This window comes from Rutilus rutilus, assembly GCF_951802725.1.
Source record: "Rutilus rutilus genome assembly, chromosome: 17".
NCBI classification, from domain to species: Eukaryota; Metazoa; Chordata; class Actinopteri; order Cypriniformes; family Leuciscidae; genus Rutilus; species Rutilus rutilus.
The window spans coordinates 7,183,349-7,204,944 of NC_140230.1; the positions used below are offsets into that span (position 1 = coordinate 7,183,349).

Here is a 21,596-nt window from a genome sequence, read left to right on the forward strand (position 1 = left end):
ATAACGCAGTGAAGCAGCCCCTGCGTGAGTGAATAATTGATTCTGAGCCATCGATATCAACAAATTCAGCACCATCACCCCGGACAGCACCTGGTAACGTCGCACGTAAACCTCCTAAGGTATAGTTCGGGGAACACACCTAGAAATGGTATACCTTTAGTTAAGTTATACCTTTAGAGTCGTCGTAGCGCGGTGAGAGACAATATATTGGAAAATCCAGCCCTGGGCAATAAAATAACTTACCCCTGTAAATGTTTAAAATACCGTATGAGCCCATGATAAACAATTAGCGTCCGAATAGGACTTAACTGACAGTCTGCTTTCACTGGCCTTTGAAAGCGCTCTGCGGACGGCACCGTCTTTTAGAACAACTATTCGCTGTATCGCTGCCATAGTTTGAGCAAACTCCCCACCACAATCATTCCCTTTTAATAAACTATTAAGCCTTTAATGGTTCGGCAGCTGATGTACCTTTGGATAATATAATTAAAAATCTAACAACAATCCGTATAATGACAATTTTATTCTTTGCATGAAAACACTTGAATTAGCCTAATTGAACACTGTCTGGGTGTATTAAAACTTCAGAATTATATTTGTATAGACCTGCAACAGTGATAAGGTAAAGCTAAGAGTGGTCCAGACCAACCTTCCAAACGTATGACTTACAGAAGGTATACTTAACTAAGAACGTTTCGGGAAACACGTATTAACGATAAGGCACAGCTTAAGGTGTAACTTAAGAACAACGTAGCGTTAAGAAGGTTTCGGGAAACCCAGCCCAGATCATTAACAGCGAACTAGCTGGGGTGTCTCGAGAGAAGCCAGGTTATCACAGTATATTTTTCTGTTGATATGAAAAATCGGGTCGATTTAGCAATATAGCGGGTGTATGGTGTATATTACGATGCTATGATGAACTCTATGCCTTTCTCCACTGACGATTGTTAGAAGGCGGCTGCCTGACTCTGAGATGGCGAAAGGGAACATGGTTGGTGTAACATTAGCAACACACTATTAGCTGTTTGATAATGTAGTCAAGAAAAGGCTAATCATATTAATTATCATTCTGCAGCGTTTACCTCAGTAAGTTGGCAGAGTGAATCTCTGAGCTGGTGTGAGTGAGTGGAGGCGGGGCTAATTAGCATATGTTACATGTGCATGTATTTTTGATTGATTTGTTTTATTTGTGTAATGATTCGTCTGTCCTCTAGGGGGCGGAAGTGTTCTTGTTATGTGTGTTCTTGTTTTATTAGGAAATGATTTCCTGCACATGTGAACCGTGTGAGTGAGGGATATAAGAAGCCTCGTTGCCATGTCTGGGCGGCGGGATTTCGGCAGCAGTCCTGCTCTCTTTTGTTGTTGGTTTGTTATTCCTGATTGTTTTTCCTCTTTTATGTCATGGCTGTGGCCGTAACAGCATATTCATGGATCCACGTATACTAAATGAGGAAGGGGTGTAGAGTTACATTCAAAATATTTTAAGGCATGTAGAATTTTTTTTTTCACAGGAAAAAACATTTAAATATGTCATTTTAGTGATCAAAGATGAGGTTTAAGTGATACAATTATTGACAACAGGGGGACTTTAACAAAGTGACTTTGCCAACTACTGGTCTGACAGCAGAATACAGAGTTTTTTAATCATTTTGGCGGATCTGTTTGAACGGGGATCGTTTTGACAACATTGGCGACTGTAAGCGAAAACGCAAAGGAAAAACGTTTCCGTTTTTAGTAAATCGTTGTTGTATAAACATACCCTGGAAATCCAGAGTTCTCGCGAGAGCACAATAGAATTTGCTCAGCGAATTTGATCGACTAGTGATGCTCATTAAATATGTCCTTGTTTCCGAGCTGCACCAATCACATCGGTGTATCTGTTATAGGCGGGCAAGAGGCGAGCTAAACAGATATCGACAGCGCTGTGACGTCGAAGTCATTAGTAAACATTGCAAGATGGCTATGGATGAACACCAGTTGTTTGAAACGCTTTGGCCGCTACAATGAACGAATTAGACTTGGCTTTTTATCTAAAAGAGGAACAGAAGACACCGCTCGAATCCTTCCTTTGCAAGAATGTTTTTGCTGTTTTGCTGTCTAATCTAATCTACCAGTTAGCTCCGCTGGTAGCTAAGCGTATGGGGCTATATTGTTGTGATTGGTCGTTTGATCCAATTGCGTGCAGTGAGATTTTCAAATGCATGCTTGGTGCCGCCCCTCGAGCTGGCCGATTTTCATTACTCAATGCCAGACCATTAATCTTTCAGATTTGGGTCTGGATTTCCAGGCTCTCTATTACAATAAATGGTAATTGAGTACAACCTGTATGTATTGTGCCAGGAGAATAGTGTAAGCACTTCACTATGTCTGGTCTCTCAGTATCATCATGAGCCTTTATTACATTTTACACTTGCACATGATTTTAGTGTTTTACTGATGTTTCAGTGTGGACAAGAAACTTCTGGAAAATGTGCGTGTGTGAAAATGCTAATGTGGAGGAAGAGCATTTTTGAAATGTATCCAGATTAATGTAGCATTCAAGAAATGCATTTGACTCACCCTTACCCTTAAACCACAAAGCACTATTTTACAGTGTCACACCTACATCTCTGTTCTAGCTTGTACTTTTCCAAGTCATTTAGGAAGTGTGTATTGGCCCAATTCATGTTACATAATCTCCTCGGGATGAATCACTTGTTCTGAGGCAATCCTTTTATAAGTCACTTTGGATAAAAGCATTTGCTAGACGAATACATCAATATCAGTTGAATTACCCTTAAACAAACATTAGACTGAATTGATCTGTAGTTCAAAGCAAACAATCTACAGCCATCTATAAAATGTGCCAAACATCATATCTGCATTGTATTGTATATGATTTAAATTAGTTGATTATTTATTGTAATAGGATTAAAGCTGGCGCCCTACTTAGGTTTGGAGTAAATATCATGTAATCTCCTTTCTCCTTTAACTATTCCTTTAATGTCACACAAGCTTTTCCTCATCTATAAATGATTTACTGAATATGACTGAAAGCAGCTGCGAGATAAAGACTCTCCGAATCACGATGAGAAAAAGCTCAGTCATAAAAGATTCACAGATACAAACAAAACAGCAGCTGCACAATTCATTAGAAGCACTTCATCAACAAATAACTTCAATGGTCAATGATCTATATACAAGACTCAAGTTTCCAACTGAAGAATCTACCCAAACACAAAATTAAGGGTTCTTATCTCAAGATTTAACGTTCTCAACTCAAGATTCAATACTTTAACTCAAGATTGCAAATACAAGATAGAGGTGTCTAAACTCAGTATTCACAATTCTAAATTCAAGGTTCTTGAGGTTCTAAACTCAAGTTTGCAGGTAATAAACGAAAGATTTTAACTGAAGGTTTGGCCACACTTTAGTTTAGGGTCCAATTTTCACCTTTAACTGCTTTTGCCTCAATAAACTCCTAATTGCTGCTTATTAATAGTTAGTAAGGTTGTTAAATTTGGTTTTGGGTGGGATTGAGGGATGTAGAATATGGTCATACAGAATAAGGCATTAATATGTGCTTTATAAGTACTAATAAACAGCCAATATCCTTAATATATAATATGCATGCTAATAAGCAACTAGCTAATAGTGAGAATCGGACCCCAATCTAAAGTGCTGCCCAAGATTCTAAGCTCAAAAGTTTAAATTCAAGATTCTGAACAATATTCAGAGTTCTAAACTCATTATTAAAGAGTCTACATTCAGTATTTAAGATTCTAAATTCAAGGTTCTAAACTCAAGAATCAAGATTCTAAATTCTACACTCTGTATTCAAAATGGAAGATTCTAAACTCAAGACTGTAATTCAAAATTCTAGTGTCTACACTCAAGATTCCAAACTCAAGTTTCAAATAAACTCAAGACTCGAGATTCTATCTGAAGATTCTAAACTCAAGATTAAGGATCCTTAACTTAAACTCAGTACGCATGATTCTAAATTCAATTTCAAGGTTCTACACTAAAGATTCAAGATTCTAAACTCAAGATAATAGATTCTAAACTGAAGATTCAGGGTTCTAAACTCAAGAATCAAGATTCTATACTCAATATTTAAGACTGCGCGGATCTAAACTGAAGATTTAAGGTTCAGTCCTAAATATTTGTGGTCATCTGTCAGAGAGGGCGTCCCGCACACCATAGTGGGCCAGACGGCTCTCTCTCCTCAGTAGATTGAATGTCACTTCAGTAATGTCTGTCCTCACTTCCCCCTTTTTCAAGCCTCTCACTTACTATTCAGGCCTTTCTTCCTCCATTCAGGTCTTTCTCCTCTCATTCACAGACCCTTTCATCCCATCCATCCATCCATCCCGAACAGCAGCATTTTTCATTCGGTTGCTATGACTCCCTAACCTCTGTCCTCTCTGACTCCTCCTCCCTCATCCGATTTCCCCACTATAAGTCCCTCTTTTTCTTTCTCTCCTCTTTCTGTATTGTTGATTTATAGTCGTGGTCCGGTACGCGCATTCTGTCTCGGTGACTTTTATAAGGGTCCGTCACACATTCCTCTGTTTTTAACTCTGTGTTTCTCTTTAACTTCTCTTTCTCTATCCTTCTCTCTCACAAAGACGCTTTGCTTGTACAGTAATACCCATGACCCCTGTGGTCACCCCCCTCCTCCTTCCTTCATTCATTCTACATCTACTTTGTCTTCTTAAGGCTCAGGTCATTTACAGCCTCTCAAAAACGCCTTTATTCTTGCTTATCTGCTAGTTCTGAGCTTTCTGAGAATCACTGACTGTTTAAGGCCATGCCAGTCTAAACTGAATCTGTGCACATTTTTCACATTTTCAACGCGGATTGTGAAGAAAAATCGGCAGAATTAGTTTAGAAATGGCAAAACTTGTTGAACAGAACCGAAAATACTCCACAATGTTGATTTGGCAGATAAAATAGAAGTGTAATCAAAAACCAAATTTTTCTTTTTTCTTTTTTTGTAATTTGAAATCAAAATTTAGTTAATATTTTCAGTATAGAGCTATCAAAATTTTTTCTCAACTTCTAAGCCATCTTCAAAAAAAAAAAAAGAAAAAAAAAGAAAATCACAATGAATTGCAAGATTGCCTTTGTGAAGCATTCATTAGTGCTTTATATTTTGGCAAAAAGGCTTAAGAAGGCAGCATTTGGGAACACGGGTTGTGTCTAAAGTGCAGCTAAATTGCAATTCAATAGTTTGAGGTCAGTACTTTGTTTTTTTGTTGAAAGAAATTTATACTTTTATTCAGCCAGGACACATACAATTGCTGTAAAGTAACAGTAAAGTAATTTATAATGTTACAAAAGATGTCAGTAGCACTTCATAATAAGTATACATTAATAAAGTATTTACAAATAATTTGCAAACTATTTAATTAATAGTTTATAAACTGTAGTTAATACATTAATAGACTATATGCAAACAGTGAGCTCTTTCATTGAGAGAGTTCATTCAGTTCATTCATTGTCGCTGTAATTACCAAATTAGTATTGTTTAATTAGCTCATAGAAAGAGTTAGATAATGCTTTGTTAACAACTTATTAACGTAAATATTTCTCACTTTAGATTAGGCCACGGAAAATGGGAAAATGTCTTTAATTAAGTGCTTTAAACCAAACTTTATTGGACATGATTTATAAGTGCTTTGTTACCGTAAACTTATTATAAAGTGTTACCAATATTTCTATTTCAAATAAATGCTGTTCTTTTGAACTTTCTACTCATCCTGATTTTCAACATTGATAATAAACAGAAATGTTTCTTGAGCAGCAAATCAGCGTATTATTATGATTTCTGAAGGATCATGTGACACTGAAGACTGAAGCAATGAAGCTTACAGCTTTAATCACAGGAATAAATTACATTTTAAAATATGTTCAAATAGAAAAGAGTTTTATAATAAAATTGTAATCATATTTCACAATATCACCATTTTCACTGTATTTTGAATTAAATAAATGCAGCCTTGGTGAACATATGACCCTTCTTTGACATAAAAAAAAAAAAACGTAATGACCCCAAACTTTTGAACGGTAGTGCCTTAAAATCCAGCCAGCACACTAGGGTTTTGGAACAGAGCTCATTTGTGACCCTAAGCTGAATAAATAAGATTTCAATTGATGTATGGTTTGTTAGGATAGCACAATATTTGGCCGAGATACAACTATTTGAAAATCTGGAATCTGAGGGTGCAAGAAAATTTGTCCATTTCTGTTGGCGATTTTGCTGCATCCACTCACAAAAATACATTTTTGATATATTTAAGGTAGGAAATTTACACAATATCTTCATGGATCATGATCTATACTTAATATCCTAATGATTTTTGGCATAAAAGAAAAATCCATAATTTTGACCCATACAATGTATTGTTGGCTATTGCCACAAATATACCCGTGAGACTTGTGACTGGTTTTGTGGTCCATGGTCACATTTGTACCTCACAACTTAACAGCAAAAGAACATGGTCTGATAGTGAGGTAAATGGAAAATGTGGTGTGAGTAGATGTCCAGTAAACTTGATAATTAAACAATAAACTCCAAATGCTGCTCCACAAAGCACGAAGCAGGGTAATATACCACCACACCTCTGTTATTGCTTCTTTTTTCCCTTTATACCCCTTCAATTTCCGTTTCTAACCTTCTGTGAAAGGCTCCCAGTCATACACGCGTCCCATAAACTCTTGACTGTTGAACGCTGCACACTGCTCAGCCCTGGAGTTTACTGGAGCACCTGGACATGCCTGGAGGGAGAGAGAGAGAGAGACTTAAGTTATAGTGTCTCACTTCGACAAGCATGACAATGTGTGTGTGTGTGTGTGTGTGTGTGTGTGTGTGTGTGTGTGTGTGTGTGTGTGCAAGCTTTGGGTAAAACTGTGACAGAGAGTGATACATTGGCTACCATATGGAAATAATGGTGAACCTGGAAACACTCCCATAAATCTCTAGAGAGGGAGAGACAGACGGAGGCCAATGTTTATGGAGTCAGAGAAAGCCAAGAGCCCTGAAGAAGACAACGCGAAATGACACACATTTTAAGGAATGAAAAACTGACAAAACACTAGGGTTGAGAATGAAAAAAAAACTTTCTGAAAAATAAAGTTTGTCAAAACAAGACTTAAAAACTTTGTTTGAAAGATTAAAAATAAGCACTGAATTCCATTCTTCCAAATTATTAACAGAACCATTAACCCTATAAAGCCCATTGTACCATATTTGATACACTAATTTCTAAGGCCTCAGCCAAAACTTTGCTGAAAAACCTGTTGCACACAATCTACTACATGCCTTCTGTCATCTGATTGATAGTTTATACTTTTTTTTGGAAGTAAAAGGCTTTTTTGTATAATTGTAAAAACGTCCACCTTCAGGTCGTGATTTTTGCTGTGAAATCTTTACTGTTTTTATAAAGTAAACATAAGGATAACCTTAAGTAACTTAGATTTACTTGATTATCCATAAATATATTTTAATTTGATAAAAATCATGTTAAAATTTAAATTCTTAATTTTTTTTTAATTTGTATTAAATATTATCATCTTACTTTTTGGCCACATAATTATCAGCATCTGCAACAAATTGTATATTTTTGCTTTGGACAAAATTGAGGTGTTTTTTCCTCCTTGACTATGAGAGTTGTATATATTAACACTATAGGCCCTGTTTTAACGATTTAAGCGCGTGGTCTAGTTTAACGACTGGAAAAATGGTCGGCGCTCCCGGCGCATGGTCTAAAGGGGTTGTCCCTATTCTCTTAATGAGTAATGGGTGTGTTTTGGGCGTAACGTGCAATAAACCAATCAGAGTTTTATCTCCCATTCTCTTTAAAAGCCAGTTGCGCTCGCATCATGGCGCATTCGCTATTTACATGCTGGAAGTTGCAAGTGGAAAACTGAACGCTTCTCTAGTGAGGAAACGGATCTGCGTGTGCGCGAGGCTAAAGCGCAAGCAGAACATCTATGGGACAAAGTGTATGTTGTGGACCCGCAGGCGCATTTTACTAACGCGCTCTTTAAATAACAAAAATAAATAAATACTGCACCATTGACTTTAGACCAGGTTTTTGTTGGTCAATGGCTCAGTCTATTTCAGTTGCCTCAAAATAGCAACACGCCAACATCGCGCCTGAAGACACCTCGTTTTCAGACCAGCAGCCCATGGGCGAACAGATGGGCGCAAATGTATTTGCTATTTAAACAATGTGGTGCAGGACATGAAAATGAAAACTGTGTCAGGCTGAAACCAGCAAACAACACTTGCGTCGCGCATGACGTTGCATTGCACTGGATACAGGGCCCTGTATGTATCAAATATGGTAAAAAAAAAAAAAAAACATTTTAGAGTTTGCATAAAGGATTAATAAAGCATTCCATTTAAAAAATGTGTTTTATTTTATTTATTTTTTACAATTTACAGGGTTAAGGAACTAGAATTGTTAAGTGGAAACTGAACCAGAATCGATAAATTCCTTGCAATTCCCAAACCACAACCATCAGGATAAAAACATATGGCATCATAAATCAAACCTATATCAGCATTGAGAGTGCTAGAGCACAGCTCTGGTCTGGACCAGATGCTCCTCTCAAGATCCACGTGTTCGTTCACGATGCCAACGACATCAGGAAACACAGCTTATTTTCTGTTGCCTTTTTCCTCTTCCTGTCTTTCCCTGTCCCTCTTGGACACGACAGGAACCACCCACAGTGGGAGAGATTAAGAGGAGGGATGTTGCAGGACACTAAAGCAGGAGGCGGGACAGGCAGAGGCAGCTGCGCGCCGAAACGAGGGTGAAATTAAGCAGTCGCAGGGTCACTGAGGTGTCAGACCACAGCAGACATGGCCATTAATGACCAAACACTGTCCCATTAATGCACACCAAACACACTGCGGCTATCCGCAAACCTTCCCTAAATATTTACAACACGTCTGCAACGTCTGAGTGTGTTTGCTCGGGAAAACTCGAGCTCCGTTTATTCAAGGGGTTTAGTGCTCATAGTCTTGATCGATGATTTACTTGAATTAATTTGTGGTTTGGGTGCTTGCGGCATAATTTACGACATGCATATATACATACGTTTAATTAGGCTACATCAATGCTGATGAATATTTATAAACATTCAGAATATTGGGTAAGGTTTGAAGTGTTTGAAACCCCAGAACATACACTCACCTAAAGGATTATTAGGAACACCATACTAATACTGTGTTTGACCCCCTTTCGCCTTCAGAACTGCCTTAATTCTACGTGGCATTGATTCAACAAGGTGCTGAAAGCATTCTTTAGAAATGTTGGCCCATATTGATAGGATAGCATCTTGCAGTTGATGGAGATTTGAGGGATGCACATCCAGGGCACGAAGCTCCCGTTCCACCACATCCCAAAGATGCTCTATTGGGTTGAGATCTGGTGACTGTGGGGGCCATTTTAGTACAATTGTCATGTTCAAGAAACCAATTTGAAATGATTCGAGCTTTGTGACATGGTGCATTATCCTGCTGGAAGTAGCCATCAGAGGATGGGTACATGGTGGTCATAAAGGGATGGACATGGTCAGAAACAATGCTCAGGTAGGCCGTGGCATTTAAACGATGCCCAATTGGCACTAAGGGGCCTAAAGTGTGCCAAGAAAACATCCCCCACACCATTACACCACCACCACCAGCCTGCACAGTGGTAACAAGGCATGATGGATCCATGTTCTCATTCTGTTTACGCCAAATTCTGACTCTACCATCTGAATGTCTCAACAGAAATCGAGACTCATCAGACCAGGCAACATTTTTCCAGTCTTCAACTGTCTAATTTTGGTGAGCTCGTGCAAATTGTAGCCTCTTTTTCCTATTTGTAGTGGAGATGAGTGGTACCCGGTGGTGTCTTCTGCTGTTGTAGCCCATCCGCCTCAAGGTTGTGCGGGTTGTGGCTTCACAAATGCTTTGCTGCATACCTCGGTTGTAACGAGTGGTTATTTCAGTCAAAGTTGCTCTTCTATCAGCTTGAATCAGTCGGCCCATTCTCCTCTGACCTCTAGCATCATTTTCGCAAGGCATTTTCGCCCACAGGACTGCCGCATACTGGATGTTTTTCCCTTTTCACACCATTCTTTGTAAACCCTAGAAATGGTTGTGCGTGAAAATCCCAGTAACTGAGCAGACTGTGAAATACTCCTACCAGCCCATCTGGCACCAACAACCATGCCACGCTCAAAATTGCTTAAATCACCTTTCTTTCCCATTCTGACATTCAGTTTGGAGTTCAGGAGATTGTCTTGACCAGGACCACACCCCTAAATGCATTGAAGCAACTGCCATGTGATTGGTTGATTAGATAACTGCATTAATGAGAAATTGAACAGGTGTTCCTAATAATCCTTTAGGTGAGTGTATGATTGTTATGAATAAAGGTATAAAATGACAAATAATAAAAATTCATTTATTTACCCTCATTTTGCTCTAAACCCAACTTTCCTGTTTTCCTTAGTTTCCTAGTTAATCTCCTTGGTTTATTAAATAAGTTCCATGATTCCTAATTCCACACACCTGTTCAGTTTCCTAATCCACACAACCCCAGTCGACGGATAAGGGTCTTCCCTTCTGAGGAAAGAAAGTCATATATATGGCCTAGGGGTGAGTAAATAATCAGGAAATTTTGGGGTGAAATAAGTTAAAGTATATTTTTGAAGTATGTTTTATGTAGTATGTATACTAAAATCTATGCAAGCTTGTTTCCGCCATGGAATAAAAAAAAATCAAAAAGGTAATTGCGACTTTTTATTTCACAATTGCGGGTTTACATCTCGCAATTCTTTCTTTTTACTTCTTACTGTGAGTTTATGGGCCCTATCATACACCCGGCACAATGCGGTGCAACGCAAGTGTTTTTTGCTAGTTTCAGCCTGACGCAGTTATCATTTTCACGTCCTGCGCCATGTTGTTTAAATACTGTGGCAAATGCATTCGCGCCAATTTGTGCACCCATGGGCTGCTGGTCTGAGCTATGGGCACATTGTTGGCGCGTTGCTATTTTGAGGCAACTGAAATAGACTGAGCCATTGACCAACTGAAACCTGGTCTAAATTCAATGGCGCCGTATTTTATTTTGTTATTTAAAGTGTGTGTTAGTAATGTGCGCCAAAAGACGGGATTACAGTGTAAAAGATTATTATTGTGTACATAAAGATATGGTGAATCCGGCTTGTCCCGTAGACGGTCTGCTTGCACGCAGGTATTAATATTAATGGGATATTTGCTTTTTATTAGTACTTATAAAGCACATTTTAATGCCTTATTCTGCATGATCATATTCTACATCCCTCAATCCCACCCAATACCTACACTTAACAACTACCTTACTAACTATTAATAAGCAGTAAATTAGGAGTTTATTGAGACAAAAGTCTTGGTTAATAGAGAATATGTGTTCTTCAAACTAAAGTGTGACCAGTGGTTTTATATCCTTTTAAAGAATTATACAAGCTAAGCATACCAAATGAAAACAGGCAAAGCATTTGTGAGAACCGACCCAAAGGACACATTTACTTGCTAAGAGTGCAGAAGGACGACACAGAGCTGATATATAGTGGATGTTTACCAGCCAGAGAGTTCAGAGGAGCTCCTGTAATGAAGCAAAACTAGAACTCAAGCTGAGAGAGAGAGAGAGAGAGAGAGAGAGAGAGAGAGAGAGAGAGAGAGCTAATGCTTTACTGCCTTTCCTTAGGCCACATTCACTTCCTCGTTAATAGGGCCACTGTCAAACAGGGGCACACACGGGTCAGACTGCATCTGCGCGCACGCACACACACACACACACACACACACAAAATAGCAGCTCAATCGGATCTTATTTCCAGGGGAAGCCAAGCGCTTACAAGCTCAGTGGGAAATCATGGTGTAGCATTCACACACACACACACACACACACACACACACACAATCACACACACACAATGAATGTATGGCTGGCTCAGATGCATCCATGGCGGATAAATGTGGTGGGAGCTCAAGATTTTTCTCACACATGTTGTGAACACTAATGACACAACAGCTGTCACTCACTTACACACACACTTTCTCCACACACACATCTTTCCTCTTTGTCCCTGAATACCTCATTCTTTTGTTTTTCTCAGTGTCCAGCTGACAAAAGCAGTTGGTCAGTGTAAACACACTTAACAAAGCAGAATGCTGAAACATGCACAAACACACTTCAAGAAAACAAGAAACTAAAAACACCTGAATAGACACAAATGAAATGATGTTTCTATGTGCCAAACTTGCTGATATTTATGTCGTCAGAAAGTAAGATTCAATTCTGGTAGCTTGTAATGTAAATCGATGAGAACTTTTTAACAGTATAGCGGACTGATGGCCAAAAGTGATGCCCAGAGTATTTGTTTTTAACGATGTGGCGTTGTGCCAGGACGTTTCTGTGTGGTTGCTGAGGTGTTCTGAGTGATCGCTCAATGGTTACTTAATGGCTCAAGTCAAAAGAGTCCACCCACAAAATGTAATGTACAAACAGAGCAGGATGAGTTACTCAACAAAGTTGAATTCTTAGAGCAAGAGCCTTGAGCGAGAGTAGAAATAAGAGTAATATAAATAGTAATAGTGATGCTTGACTAATCAAACGCCACTAACTTAATTACACAGAAGCTCTCAGTGTATGTGAGAGCGTGTGAACATGTGGGGCTCATTTGTGCAGCACATAAAGAATGTGGGCTATACACTTCTTTCTTTGTGTCCACGTGTGTGTGTATGTGTGTGATGAAGTAACATACACGTGTTTTTAATATGTGGGTAATGACATACGTCTGTAAGTTTGTGTCTGTTTGTTTAAAACTAATGCAGAGTAAATCCAGCACGGATATGTATGTGTTAAACAAGGTGCTTCCTCTGTATTTTAGTCTTGATTTCCAGTACAAATATCTATAATAAAACAAGTCCTGTTTTCTGAAAAATTTGTCACAATTAAGTGACTTTTCACTTATTACAAAAAATATCTGCCAGTGGGGTGCAAACAATAAACTTGGTTTCCCTTTGAAATAAGTTTACTTTTCTTAACCCAATGGCAGATTTAAGAATTAATTTGGATCAATTTTCAAGTCTTGATTTTTTTTTTTTTTGAGGTCTAGTGAAATAGGTTTTCATGCTTGAATGTTATTTTTCACATATTTCACATTGTTGCAGCACCTCTTTTCCCAGTCTGTCAGTAACTCTTCCCAAAGCCAACTATGGTCGCAAGTTCTGTCGTTACCAACGCAATTCATCAGAACTTGCGACCATAGTTGGCTAACAACGCTTTTTGGAAACGCACCCCGGTTTAGTTCCTTTATCCATGAAGCACAATGTGCTCTGATTGGTCGACTGGACCAGTGTGTTGTGATTGGTCAACCGCTTCGAGGGTGTTTGGGAAATGTCACGCCCCTTACCATAACCGAGGGTTTCACAACTCAACTCAATCAGGCCCCGCCCCTTTAATTTGCATATGCCTTGGGGAGGAATTATTCAAATGAGGAATATTGTGACGTGTTCGTTCCCAGAAGTAAACTCAAGACTACAATGGAGGCGTTTCAGGGAGTTCAGAAACAGTGACACTGATATAGAGAATACTGTAACTCCCTTTGGAGAGCTTCATGCTCATACAGCAACATTACACACTAAAGAAAGATGAACATGTATAAAAGCATACTAGGACCTTATTAAGTAAGTCTATCTTGATTAAAGGATATTTAGATATCTTTACTGGAAAACAAGACAAAAACTTTTTTTTGTAGTGTACAAAAAGAGAGAAGAATCAGAAAAAGAAAAGAGAAGATGAGGGAAGGTCAGGGGAGGAGAACAGCTGTAAAACAGTGGGCCTTTACAAACCCAACCTGAAGAGAACAAACACGAATGTTTTAGGCCTCCCACGAGGACAACTGGAGAAAAAGGCAGAATATCAAAGGGAAACTAAATAAACTTATTCTGAAACACAAGTTTAGCTAATTTAATATTAAAGTAAATAAATTGGATAAACTGTTTGCGAAATACAACGCAAACAAAAGATTACAAAACCCCACATGGGAACCGAGTCATTTGCGACGACGGGTCGTTTGCACAGGTGATGGACAGCTGTCCGAACAAGTCCCAGCTGAGATTTGAGCTCATTTCCTGACAAATTCCTGATATATTGTCCCATATCAGCATTATGGTCTAAATTCTTTAAATCCCCACAAAGGAAACTCTCTCCGACTCTTTAAAGCACAGGAATTCAGCAGCATCTGTAATGTATTTCAATTTGAAAACATCCCTTCAGCATGAGGACAATGATTGGACAGGGACACGTCACATGATGTGCATTTGATAAAATGGACCCTCTGGTCATATTCAAAACGTTGTTAAAGGACTAGTTCTCCCAAAAATGTGAATTCTGTCATCATTTACTCATCCTCATGTCACTTCAAACCTGTATGACTGTATTAAAGAGACTTTTAACAGAATGTTGATGTTGCTCTTTTCCAGGTAATTTATTTTGGAAAGTAGATTTTTTTTCTCCCCTCACACAATGAATATAGTGCACAAGATGAATGGACTACTGTTATGATGCTTTCCAGTGGATCATTTTTAGAGCATTACAGCCCCAGTATCCATTGAAATGAATAAATGGTGAGTAAATGATGACAAAATTAGCATTTTTTGTGCAAACTATTGCTTTAGTTTAACATCGGAATAACATGTTGATATGTCAGAGTTTTTGTTTTTGCAGGATAACCATCACATATTTTCAGATCACGTGTTCAAATCCCTGAGTTTTCTCAGTCAGCATTTGAATCATATGGTAAATTTGAGATGAGTTCTCTCTTTTGTTTCCGAAAGGCCATTGTGAAGAGATTTAGCCTTTGACACAGCAATGTAAATGTTTATTTAGCAAGTGCTGAGCCCACCCTTAGCTCAGTGACTTCACACAGAAAGACCTTTCTCTTTCTTTCTTTCTTTCTTTACATCTTCTTTCTCTTTTACACATTCCATTCCTCTTTTCTCTTTTTCTTTCCATTCCCTCTTTCAGAAAAACTCTCATCTTTTTTCCTCATTTCTGCTTCACTCCAGGCTCTCTTTCCCTCTATCTGTTTTTCTGCCCACTCTATTTCTGGAGAGTGTGTGTGTGTGTGTGTGTGTGTTTTAAACAGTGCCGTCTTTCACTGCGTTACAGCGTAACTGTGTCACACCCCCCAAAAGCCCCTTCGCTCCACTCCTCTATTTCACTTCCTCTCCTCCTCTACTCTCAGTTCCCCACTGCTCACACACACAAAGTACACACACACGGATGTTTAAGTACATATAATTATAATTTAGTATTCCTCCAAATAGAATGTTGTACACTCAATAACATTCCTGAGATATCTAACCCATAATAAAAACACACGCGCACGTGCACGCGCACGCACACACAGAGAGAGAGAGAGAGAGCTATTGCACAGTGTAACACTAATTACTAAGAAGAAAACAGTCAAAATTGATGTACGATTTATGGATTCATTTTGGATGAATCAGTTTATCATGTTCAGAGGTTTTCAGGAATGTTTGCAATTTCAGATTCAGATACTGAATAATATATCATTCACATTTGATTAATGAAGGAATTCAGCATTCAGGATGGAGCCAAACTGACCTTATATTGAAGAAAATAAAATGTTGTACACATGCATTTAGCTTTTCTGGTATTGCTCTGTAGCTAAAATACCTACTTGAGGGAAATTACCAAAAAAACCTTAAACAATATCTTTAGATTTTGTATGACAGTGTTAAAATATCATAGTTAAATAACCTAAACAACAACAATAACAACAAAATGATTGAACACCAAATAGTTTTTTTACATAGCATGGAAAGACCTTGAAAATGAAGACTGACTTTAATTTGGCATGATTTTTATATTTTTTCTCATAAATATCAGACTGTGCTGTCAAAAAACACAGCTGTCAAACCAGATAATAGAGGTTTGTATTTTTAAAACAAACCTATTCCTTCTTTCAGGACATAACTTAAATATGTATTTAATATAATATTAAGGAAAGTAAAACAACAGTGAGAAGGTGATAGAGAGAGAGAGAGAGAGAGAGAGAGAGAGAGAGAGAGAGAGAGTGATAGAGAGAGAGAGAGAGAGAGAGAGAGAGAGAGAGAGAGAGAGAGAGAGAGAGAGAGAGAGAGATGGTCATCAAGTTCTCTCAAGTGTTCAGAAGCTCCACATTAGTCAAAACATGCGACCAGTTCTATGACCAGTAATCTCACAGTTCCCTCAACACACACTCCAGACTGAGATAAACACACACACACACACACTGCTATGTATAGCCAAACAGCCCTCAGAAGGGCCAATAGAGAACTTTTCCTGGGTTCCACCTCCATGTGGAGTTCCAGTGCCCAGTTACAACCCAAGTGTTCAGTTGTTAAAAAGTTCTTAGCAACCATTTCACTGGAAACAAATTATGAGGCCTCACTGCTGACAGAATGGGCTTTCAATAGAACTTGGCTGCCTATGCAGTAGAAAGGCAAAAACTTTTTTTGCAATTGGTGTGACCTGACTAGAGAAAACAGAGAAAAAAATAAATGTCTTCCCTTTTGTCAAATAGGTAGAAAACTTCATCACCCATAATGCACTGGGCATGTTGCCGTCCATGGCTTCCGAACACCACACTCTGCACATACAACAAGGGTTGCCAGGTTTATGTAACAAAACCAGCCCAATTGCAATTGCCAAAACTAGCCCAGTCGTGTTCCGGGGGTTACCCAATAACAATCTCGTTCTGGGGGTTAAAAGCCGAGGGGGAAGTGTTCGCTTTAACAACACACGGAAACAGTGTAAAACTAGCCCAATTCCTCAGAAAAAACGCAGACTTGGCAACAAGAGCGTACGGCCCGAGCGAACTCGGAACAAGACTGTGCTGTTACCTTTACCAAACAAGAACAAACTAGAGCGAAGTGACAGAACCCTGACAACGTGCTGTAGGCAGTAGCTAAAGGCCGCAAAGAATCGTAAATATGGAGAGATCACCGCAACTGAAAATCTGAAAAACCTCCTTGTTTGTAGTCAACTTTTAGAACTGGATAACAACGAAAAAAATGGGAAAAAAATGGAAAGAAAGTGCCGGTCCGTCAGTTCCGCCCAACTCCCCGAAGCAAAACGCCCTCGCGAACAGGGAAGAAAGCTGTTGCCATAGTGTTCCATTTTTACCATAAAGCTGTTTAATGAGCAGACAAAGTACCATACAGTTTTCAGTGATAAACATACGACTGGAATAATACATTTAGTTAATAACCCTCTGTCGATCTGACTGTCTGTGGGCGGAAATATAAAAATGAGGAAGTAATCTGTAGGTTTCATGAAAGCCTTGGAGCTGTCAAAAGACTTTTGCTGACAAATAAATGTGAATTTCTCTGTCAAGATAACACAGAGAAAGAGTAAACATTGTTCATTAACATTTACTACCGACATTGTGTAACAATACAAAGCGGGTTGAAAATCTGTGAAGTTAGTACAATTCTAAGGAAATGACTGACTGAGCATTACTGTAGATACTTATGACTGGTCACTTGTGATTTATACTTTAAGTTGCATTGCACATCTCACTTGCAGTGAACACAAGGAGTGGGAGATGTTGTAACTATTACAATAACAAATATCTAATTCTGTGCTGTGACAGAAACTATTGTGAAATATTTCGCATAAACGCTTAGGTAAGTGCAATAGATAAGATGTTGTAATGTCTCTGAAGGAATCCCTTGCCTCAGGGATTTTAGGCCCTCACATAAAGACACGAATCCCTTGTGAAATTAAATGAATGCAATTGATTGCAGTTAAAAGAAAATATCCTATAATTTATATTAAATGCAATTAGGTGAACTTTAGAGTGCTATTTTGACCACCTTAAGTAGGACTTAAGTACATCTTTATATGTAAATAAAAAAAAGAGTACTTCTTTGAAGCACGACAAATGATTGTTGAAACATATTGTTTTAAAATGGACTTTAAAGTATATATATTTGTTACTTGTACATTTTTAAAAAAGGACACTTAAATGTGTTAAGAAACAGTCATGAAAGTGTACTCTCTTTAAGTACACTTAAATGTGCTTTTATTTCAATAATATTATATTATCTGCAAGTTCAGTTCATACTTTTAAGATCTGAAGTACACTAAAAGTGCACGTTAAAAACAATTAAGAAATGACATTTCCTTTCCTCCAGTCTGTCTTTCCTCCATGAAACACAAGAGAAGATGCTGAGCAGAATGTCAGAGCTGCTCTTTTCCATACAGTGAAAGTGAGGAATAGTAATTCATACTGCCAAGCTCCAAAAAGCACCATGAAAGCAGCTCGTATGACTTATGCGCATATGAAAATAATAGTGGCTGACATTAAATGACAGGAAATGATGTCATATTTGGGTGAATTCTTCCTTAATTTTCATACAACCAGACTAGACAAACATGGAAAACGATGCAGCTGAAGCAAACCTGCTCCCAGAGATCTTGTTCAGATTTCAGCCCAAAAGAGAGACGTGTCCCGGTAACACAAACACTGTTTGGATGTATCTGAAGTAATCCTTCTAAAAGTGTGTCACTCATGTTTGGTGTGTGTATCACGCCACCAACAGCAGGAAACTGCTTTACCACATCAACTTGACTACAGTTCAAAAATGACTAACTCTGGTTTTGAGAGCTGACATGCTGCCCTGGGCCGCTGGAATGGCTCAGAGATGTATAATATAACCACCACCCAGGCTGATCCTGGAAAGTTGGATTAAAGGGAACTGGGTGATTTATGATTCGCAAAAGAATCTGGCTCTGGTGAGTGTTCAACAGGGGAGTGAAAACGAGACTTAGCTCAAATGAACCAGGTCAATCTGGAAGGAAAGTTGAAGAAAAAGGTTCTGAGAGATGAAGAGATAGATGGAGAAGCGGCTCCTGGAAGAGGGGAAATCCAACCCTTTGACGTGATGAACGCACTTCGGGTTAAAAGTGTTTGATGAAATCTTTCAGAAAAACAGCGGTAATTACTAGTGGCTTCATTTATGTCAGATGACGAACTTTCACCAAACTGTGGTTAAATCAGGGAGGTTGATGTCGAGCAAAACAGCGTTTTGAGTGATACCATGGGACTTTCCAATGGGAACATTTTAATTGCACATTAGTGCAAGTGAAACAGTGTCACACTAGACCAACCAGCATATTTGAAGCTGTTATATAACCAAACAGAATGGCAAAGATCAAGAGTCTCCTCGTCTACCACTGGTCAGTTAGCCCTGCTCCAATATAACACCATTGGTTGAGCCAACATTGCTGGCTGAGCGGATAGTCTGACATCATTCATAAACATATGCAAACTCCATTTCAGCAGATGAAGTCATTATATGAATGGTAAATATTTGGTATTAGAAAGCCTAAACCACTCAGATTAGTCCATTTATAAAGCCAGTTAAAGGACCCATACTTTTGTAGCAGTTCATTTTTGCCATTAATAATATTATTTGGAGTTTCCTGCACCAAAACAGGCACAATTTATTTATTTATTTTTTAAATTCGAGAACTTCCCAAGCTCTTTCTGACCCATAAAATTAATCATGCTGCATTTGACCGCTCTTATGACTGGCTAACATCCGTGTCCCAATAAAGTTCCAACGTCAGCCAAGAGAGCCAAGCATATAAATACATACTGAATAGACACTTATATGTAATTATGACTGTCATATGTTAATCAAGACATTGCAATCATAATGATTTCTTAATGAGCCATTTTTGTAGCTTATAGTTTCAACAGAGTTTGTGGGAGCTTTGAGTTCTGAAAGTTAGGGTTAGGTTTTTTTATTTTTATATATATTTTTATTATTTTACATCAAACTGTTTTATTACCCTTATGGAAAAGAAGTGCACTTAATTATAACGATGGTCCACTTGTAGTGTGTATATATACAGTGTATATATACACATACAGTTGAAAAGCTGAAATCATGTTTTTATAATCATCTGTAGTGTTTTAAAGAAGTACTTGCTTATATTTTTAACTGTAGTGTGTAATTCGATATTACATGTAAAGTTAATATAAAGTTAATATTGCAACTTCATTACAACTGTGTAATCAAAAGTTTCAAGAGAAATGGTAATAAAGTTCATTTTAGTTAACAACAAAAAAATACTTGTCAGTATTCGGCAATACACTTTAACCATATTTCAAAGACAATAGAAGTAATCATGAAATTACAAGTAAAGATGTACTTAAGTCCTACTCAAAACAATCACCATAACTTTCAGTTAATTGCATTTAAAGGTAGGGTACTAGGCAATGTACTGGTTGAAACTCTTCAATAATAAGAGTCTAAATATTAAATAATGTACATATACACTCACCTAAAGGATTATTAGGAACACCTGTTCAATTTCTCATTAATGCAATTATCTAATCAACCAATCACATGGCAGTTGCTTCAATGCATTTAGGGGTGTGGTCCTGGTCAAGACAATCTCCTGAACTCCAAACTGAATGTCAGAATGGGAAAGAAAGGTGATTTAAGCAATTTTGAGCGTGGCATGGTTGTTGGTGCCAGACGGGCCGGTCTGAGGATTTCACAATCTGCTCAGTTACTGGGATTTTCACGCACAACCATTTCTAGGGTTTACAAAGAATGGTGTGAAAAGGGAAAAACATCCAGTATGCGGCAGTCCTGTGGGCGAAAATGCCTTGTTGATGCTAGAGGTCAGAGGAGAATGGGCCGACTGATTCAAGCTGATAGAAGAGCAACTTTGACTGAAATAACCACTCGTTACAACCGAGGTATGCAGCAAAGCATTTGTGAAGCCACAACACGCACAACCTTGAGGTGGATGGGCTACAACAGCAGAAGACCCCACCGGGTACCACTCATCTCCACTACAAATAGGAAAAAGAGGCTACAATTTGCACGAGCTCACCAAAATTGGACAGTTGAAACATTCAGATGGTAAAGTCAGACGTAAACAGAATGAGAACATGGATCCATCATGCCTCGTTACCACTGTGCAGGCTGGTGGTGGTGGTGTAATGGTGTGGGGGATGTTTTCTTGGCACACTTTAGGCCCCTTAGTGCCAATTGGGCATCGTTTAAATGCCACGGCCTACCTGAGCATTGTTTCTGACCATGTCCATCCCTTTATGACCACCATGTACCCATCCTCTGATGGCTACTTCCAGCAGGATAATGCACCATGTCACAAAGCTCGAATCATTTCAAATTGGTTTCTTGAACATGACAATGAGTTCACTGTACTAAAATGGCCCCCACAGTCACCAGATCTCAACCCAATAGAGCATCTTTGGGATGTGGTGGAACGGGAGCTTCGTGCCCTGGATGTGCATCCCACAAATCTCCATCAACTGCAAGATGCTATCCTATCAATATGAGCCAACATTTCTAAAGAATGCTTTCAGCACCTTGTTGAATCAATGCCACGTAGAATTAAGGCAGTTCTGAAGGCGAAAGGGGATCAAACACAGTATTAGTATGGTGTTCCTAATAATCCTTTAGGTGAGTGTATCTGTCATGTTTATGGACATATGGACATATGGAGTTT

The 21,596-nt window shown here is 38.5% G+C and overlaps 1 protein-coding gene across 2 annotated transcripts in view; it reads right to left on the bottom strand.

The window, feature by feature from the left end:
• adamtsl4 (ADAMTS-like 4) overlaps positions 1-21,596 on the bottom strand; it is a 66,226-nt gene that overhangs the window by 35,683 nt on the left and 8,947 nt on the right. For both annotated transcript variants that reach the window (XM_084385172.1, XM_084385171.1), the window contains exon 5: positions 6,660-6,762. In XM_084385172.1, coding sequence (XP_084241298.1) covers positions 6,660-6,762 — 103 coding nt within the window. The remainder of the gene's footprint in view (positions 1-6,659; positions 6,763-21,596) is intronic.